Source organism: Cavia porcellus, unplaced genomic scaffold, assembly GCF_034190915.1.
Source record: "Cavia porcellus strain 051 isolate PalLab524CR breed Dunkin Hartley unplaced genomic scaffold, mCavPor4.1 scaffold_3, whole genome shotgun sequence".
Taxonomy (NCBI): Eukaryota; Metazoa; Chordata; class Mammalia; order Rodentia; family Caviidae; genus Cavia; species Cavia porcellus.
Window position 1 is genome coordinate 28,496,426 of NW_026947486.1, and position 6,851 is coordinate 28,503,276.

The 6,851-nt window shown below is 40.6% G+C and overlaps 1 protein-coding gene across 3 annotated transcripts; it reads right to left on the minus strand.

The window, feature by feature from the left end:
* Nucleotides 1-3,557: 3,557 nt before the first annotated feature.
* LOC100721370 (spindlin-2) lies at nucleotides 3,558-5,466 on the minus strand. Of its 3 annotated transcripts, none has more exons than XM_003461748.5 (2): nucleotides 5,309-5,466; nucleotides 3,558-4,607 (listed from the first exon to the last, which is right to left on the minus strand). In XM_003461748.5, the coding sequence occupies exon 2, from the start codon at nucleotides 4,603-4,605 to the stop codon at nucleotides 3,829-3,831; it is 777 nt and encodes a 258-aa protein (XP_003461796.1). In that variant the 5' UTR covers nucleotides 4,606-4,607; nucleotides 5,309-5,466; the 3' UTR covers nucleotides 3,558-3,828. The 3 variants fall into 3 exon arrangements, with proteins under 3 accessions (XP_003461796.1, XP_013011542.1, XP_063102058.1); XM_013156088.3 differs by having other exon boundaries at nucleotides 5,255-5,328; XM_063245988.1 differs by lacking the exon at nucleotides 5,309-5,466 and having other exon boundaries at nucleotides 3,558-4,266; nucleotides 4,381-5,302.
* Nucleotides 5,467-6,851: the final 1,385 nt, after the last annotated feature.

The following is a 6,851-nucleotide window of genomic DNA, read 5'->3' on the forward strand; positions in this document are numbered from 1 at the left end:
ATCTTCAATTTATTTTTTCAATGTATTATAATTTTCCCTGTATAGGTCTTTCACTTCTTTCATAAGAGTAATTCCTAAATATTTCATTTTTTTGCCTGCTAGTGTGAAGAGTGTGGTTTCTCTTATTTCCCTCTCTGTGATTTTGTTGTTAGTGTATAGGAATGCTACTGATTTCTGAGTACTGATTTTGTATCCAGCTACATTACTGAATTTATTTATTATATCTAAGTTATCAATGGAGTTTAGGGGGTCTTCTATGTAGAGTATCATGTCATCTGCAAACAATGATAATTTAACTTCTTTTCCTATCTTTACCCCTTTTATTTCTCTCTGTCTAATTGCTCTGGCTAGTACTTCCAGTACTATATTAAATAGGAGTGGTGATAAAGGACATCCTTGTCTTGTGCCTGATTTTAAAGTAAAGGCTTTCAATTTTTGGCCATTTAGTATGATGCTGGCTGTTGGTTTTTCATAAATGGCCTTTATCATATTGAGGTAACGACCATCTATTCCAATTTTCTGTAAAGTTCTTATCATGAATGGATTTTGGACCTTATCAAAGTCTTTTTCTGCATCTATAGAAATGATCTTGTGATTCTTACTTTTGGCTTTATTGATATGGTGGATTACATTTATTGATTTACATATGTTGAACCATCCCTGCATGAATCCCACTTGGTCATGGTGTATAATTTATCAAGATTTCTTTGGATCACTTTAATTTCCAGAAATCATGTTACACTGCAGACTAAATCTGGACAGCAAATCCCCACACATATCATCCATGATTTTTCATGGTTGTGTCTCCACTTAAGGAGAACTTCAAGAGGCACACAAAAGTTGGAATTAAAATGACTCCTACTATATTTTTCTCATGCAGCATGTATAATAGAAAATTTGCATGACATACTTGAAGAACGTACCAGAATACAGCAAATTCTAAAAAAAGAACCACTGCAAACAGAACAGCATTAACAGAATAAAGTGTTAATTAAAGTTACCATTTCTGAAAACTAATGATAGCAAATGCACTGGAATAACCAGAGTGATCCACTTATAATACAAAAAAAGTCACTGCTCTACAACAAATAGCAAAACAGATCTCACCAAATAAAAGAAGAAATTGTACAATACAGAATCTAATAGCCTGGTCACACATCTCTCTTTACTTGTATTCATTCAGCAAATTATATTTCCTGTATGTTGATTTATGTTTTTCTTTTAATAATTGGAAATATCAAAATGCTGTACATTTACTTCTTTTAGACATTGCCTGTCTCCAGAACCAAAATGAAAGCTCCATGAGGGTAGCATTTTTAATTTTTTTGACTCTTTTATCAGTCATTGCATCATTAGTATCTGTGCCTAGTAGAGTGTCTGGAAAAGTGTCTATGCAAAGTATTTGTGACATGAAGGGGCAGATTGAATTTGAAGTTAACGTAGCCAAAGCAACAAATGAAACAGACATTCCCGGGTCTAGCCTAAAGCTCACAAATGTTTCTAAGGACAACTGTGCCTTTCATTAGAGTAAAATATAGCAGCCAGAGGAATGGGGAACTGGAGACTCCATCATAAGCATAAAAAGGACACATTCAAAATTCAGACCCAGATTATAATACATTTGCTAGAATATGGGCAGAGGTCATGTGTATTCTTCTAGAAATTTTGGTTTTCAGGGATTCACAAGAATTACATTCACATCATGTGAAATTTCCCAGAGTCCAAAATACCTAATTTTAAAAAGAAAAAAAAAAAATCAAAGATCAACCATGACATGACAGCAGTCTGAAATTGGTTCTGCTGAGGCTGTAGATGATGGCTAGGCAAAATTTTGTGGTATATGAAAGAAAATAATCTCTGCAATGTTGAGGTGGGCTTGCTTTATGTAATGACTATGATAATCCATCAACCTCATGTCAATGTTAGTTAGACAGAATGAACTGGATTTAATAACTTCTTTAAACTTCTGGAATGTCCTTGGCTATACCACACTACCACCCCCAGCTATGCATGGAGTTAGGGAAGCTTAGGCAAAAGCAAGCTACTGGCGCTCCTTCTGTGGGAACAGAAGTATAGTTAGTAGAGGGTGGAGGTACAAAATCAAGAGAAAGGATTTTGATAGGGATCTGAGGAGGATTCTATAAAGATAAGACAAAGAGGAAAAAAAAACACATCAACCCATGCACTAGACACCACAGTTCTGAGGGACTTTATTGCGGTTGCCACTCCTTTTGTCCACTAACCACAACAGCTCCATGCAGCATTCATTATACAGTCAAACTAATTACTTGTACAAAATCACGTTTCCCAGGCCAGCTTTCCACGGCAACTACATCACCTGGAAAGAAAGAGTTGTACACATTTGCAATACTGCTCCCCACGGGTTTGCGGGGGCATCAACACTGTTGAAGAATTATCAGTGAGATGTAAATAGCCAGAAGCTTTGGGGGTGAGGGTCAAGAGAGAAGGGGAGTTTCTAGTGTGTGAGAACCTCCCTTTGGTGCAGCCAAATGAGGTTTCAGGCAGATGCTGAAAGAATCATGGACCGTCAAAGTATTCCTCATGCCCTGACAGACATTAGGCTCTATCCTGTGATGCCCCAGCAAGAGGAAGACCAGTGATGGGACTGCTGTACTTGGGTTCAGCAAGGTTCCATTCTCCTGCATAGCATACTCTCCCACAGCCCAGTTTATGGAGAACCGTGTAAGTGAGTTTAGGCTGAGAATTGAGGTTCTGCTCCGCAGATGTGGCACAAACTCCCTGAAACAAGAAAAGCCTTACAGGTATAAACTTGCCTCCTGCTTAACTCATCTGAATCATCCCCACCAAAATGCCCTTCTAGGCTGGGGATTTAGTTCAGTGGCATAAGCGCCTGCCTTGCAAGCAGGCAGTCGCGAGTTCGATCCCTGGTACTGATAAAAACGAAAAAGACAAAAAAAAAAAAAAAAAAACAAACAAAAAATGCCCTTCTAGAGAACTTTCATACTTGCCTTCTTAGACAGTTGTCACTTTCTTTGTACACAAAGCCACAGAGGTCAATGTGGATACTGCCAGGAGTCCAACTGATTCCTGAGCCTAAAATCCCTTACGAACCCCACTCTCCACACCTCTTTTACTCTATTCTCATCCTCTCATCAGTCTTTCTTCTTAGAATTCTCCCTTGCTCAGTATCCCCTCCTTTCTGGCCTGATACCTATGACAGACTCTGCCTGTCTGTCTGTCTCTCTCTCTGTATGTCTTAGAACTCTCTCCAGATCCCTACCAACTGGACCTCTTGTGACCATCCTTGTGGCCCTCTCTACTCAGTTCATTTTGCTTTCCTCCAAGCTCCAAGATCTCACTCTCTGTTATCCTTTGCTATTCTCCCACCTGGATGTTTCCCCTTCATAGTTTGTCCCTCTTCCGGGAAGCCTCCTTCTTCCTGATCCCTTTTCTCCTGTTCTTAAACAGTGGCCTCATCCTCTCTCTTTCCCTACAGCCCATAACTAGTCCCCCCCAATGTCCTCCCCCCTTAACCAGACCAGCTAAAGGCCAGTCCATTTTCAGATGAATGATGATAGTTTCTTTGCTGCACTTTATTCACAGACTCAATTGACAGCTGTTCCTTCTTTTCATGCCCCATCCACCAAACACACCCAAACTTTTTAAGAGAAAGTGCCTATACACAGCATGTCACATCCACATAAATTTGTATTTTTCAGAACAAAATTACAATTATGCTGGTCATCAGGGACCCCTAGACTTTCAATACAGTAAAAGGCAGCATTTTTGGCATCTCTACAAATTATGGATTTATTTCCACAAATGTGGGAAATTTTACCCCAACATTTAGGACTTTTTCACCAAATCATAGACATAGATATGAAAGTCATCATCAAACTTGATGAAATACACAGAAGGTTTGGCTTCTACTTGGTGAATAACCATGCCGATTCTTTTGGAGCCATCTTCTTTGGTATATTCCACATGTTTGCCTATTAGGCCATCAACCACTCCTCCTGGCTCCCTTTCTGCTGGTGGAGACTCACTGGACTCTGGCATGATGCGGAGATCACCTTCTTTATAGTCATCTAAAAGCTGATACATGTACAAGACAGGATCCTTCTCATAGGTAATATAAAACCAGGCTTTCATGATAGGTGCTTGGGCTAGGACCATCCCCCTCCATTCATCCTTGGTACCATGCTCACTCTCAAACATATGTTCCACTGCTTTGCCAATTATGGTATTTGCAAGGTTGGCGTCACTAACTTGTGATGATGCCACCTTGTTGGAAAGAATTTTAAGAGACAAAACTCTTTCATCTCTGTGAAGTTCCAATCCACAGACACAGTCAATTCCATCATATTTCACTAGATAAAGAGAGGGATTTATAGGCACCTGATCCAGAACGGTCCCTTTCCACTGGGTGATGGGCTCATCGCCTTCCTTCCATCCGTGAGAAATTCTGCAGCCCACGATGTTTCTGCGGGGCTGGGATGAAGGTCTGCCTCTCTGCCTCTTCTGGGATGATTTCTTCTTTGTGAAGTTTGCTGACCCAGTGGCTCGTCCTGCAGAGGATCTGGTTTGTTGTCCTTCGGCCTCTTGTGTGTTGGAGGTCTTCATGCCTGCAAAGACAAGGAGACAGGATACAGGCAAACACCCAGTATGCCATAAGGTCAACTTCACCCTTAGTGATGGTTCTGTTCTTGAGCCTAATGCTGTTTCCCTTGGAGCCTGCCAGCAATGCTAAGTATACTGGCAGCTGCCTGCAGTTAGTTCTTTCAATCTTTTTTTCTGTCTCTTTCTGTCTCTCTCCTTCTCTCTCTGTATCTCTCTCTGTCTCTTTCTCTGTCTCCCCTCCCCCTTCTTTTTTTTTCTCTCACTCTCAGTCCCTCCTCCCTTTAGTCCCCCCTTCAAGCTGGAGAGAAGGGCTGGAGAGAAGGTAGTGCTGCCTGGGAGTAAGAACTCTAATCTCAGAAGGGAAAAGAGAAACTTCTGTTTTTTCAGTACCCACTTTTTGAACTGCCCCTGGTGTCCACTCTAGAGCCTCTGCAAATCACCTATCTCTCCACCTTGTCAAAGCCCCACTGTCCTGTGTGAGTGCCCCAGATGACTCACTTGACCCCTGCTCACTTCAGTGGTTTCCCTGGTGCCCACCTCTCCTGCTTTCCTGAGCTCATTTTCAAATCCTTGCGTGGTTTCTAAAGCCACTCCCTTTCCTGTTGCCCACGGCATTCCCCCACCCCACTCAAAGCCTGGCGCCCAACTCTACCCCTTATCTCCTGCCGGATTCCAGCCCATCCCCCTTCTTCTTCTTGGTCCCCACCAATTGTCTTGCCCTGCTGGGCGTCCACAGCAGAGATTCGGGAGACTTATGTGCCCAATTCGGACACCTTGCTGCAGCCTCTGCTAAGAGCCACTTGAGAAGGAAGATCAGCGGGCTACTTTCCAGTAGAATGTGTGCTTGCCAGAGCTGAAAGGGGAGGATTCTTAGGAGAGGCGAGAAAATGGGACCATTCCGAATTTTTTCTTGGTGAGAAAGCTACCACGTTTATCTTTTTTCTTCATGATACGGCCTTTAAACCATTAATTTTTTTTGTAAACCTTTCTGTCAACTCCTTGACTGAAATTGCTGTTCTATTTTTCCTGTATATTTTCCCCATTATGGTAAGTTTTTATGTGGGCATTCTGCTTTCTCTGGATGGCCTCCGAGATTTTTGTTTTCTTTTCAAATTGAGAATAGTGAGACTTGTATGTGGCTCTTTGATCCTTCTGTGAATAGATCTTTCATATCCTTTAGTCACTTCCTTTTGTGTCTTCCTTCTGCCTTCTGAAAATTGTCATTTTTTTGGCTTACACTTAAATTAGCGAGAAACACAGTATCAACACACATTTAGTGAGATAGAAATTCTTTAATACATACATAAATGTATGCTTGTTCACACATATATTACATTTACATAGCATATGTTTTGTCTATATTCATAGTTAAAGATAAATATTCAAGGTAATCTCGTATGTCTATCTTAATCCAGTGACATTATGTACAGATTCCTTTCTTTGCCTAAACTTACATATTCGTTAATACATACTTTTAAGAATTTCTATAAGTAGAATTAGAAAAAACTAGCCAATATAATTTCTAAAATTTAAAACAAATAAATAATTCATTTCTTAAAATCCTGTGTGTTATTCTTCTGCTCTATGATATGTTGCGTCCCAGCAAGCCAGGTTTTTTTCGATGCACAAGGAAATTTAAGTAATATAATTGTCACATTCTTAATTAAAGGTATTGATACAGTGGGATGAAACTCCTGAACTGCAGTGTCCAGTAGAGTTGGTGTTCTCTAAAATCAAAGGATGAATTTTAGGAACAAGGAAGATTAAGAGTAGAATATTTAGAAAAAGAAAGCCTTTGTCTGAGAGAGAGAAAAGGGGTCCTCAGCGGGTAGCCAAGGACTCTGTCTTTCCCAGGGACATTTATAGAGTTAAATCTTGGAGTAAGATGGGCTTAAGGTGGGTGAAACTGGGAATTCGCAAGGTAGAGGAACATAAATTTGGACAGAATTATAGTTAGCCAATAGGATTAATAATTTCAGTAAAATTGCTTAAATTGGGGATAAATGTGGAAGCCAGTTATGTATAAAGGAGGCATTCTTAGAGAACAATGTCTCTTCCCTAGGGGGTTGGAATGGTGACTTCTGACTTTCTCATGGTGAAAGAGAACTATTTACAATATCAGCCCTTAAGATATGGAGGCATTTGTTTGACCTTTTGTTTTGAGGCCAGGCCCACAGCAGAAGTGTCTGTCTCCCCTTTAGTTGCAAGGCATCTGGGTTTCTGCGTTGGCTCCTTGGAGGACCTAGTCC

What these genes read in the sequence shown, in the direction of transcription:
- LOC100721370 (XM_003461748.5), bottom strand. Translation starts at nt 4,605, where the DNA reads ATGAAGACCTCCAACACACAAGAGGCCGAAGGACAACAAACCAGATCC.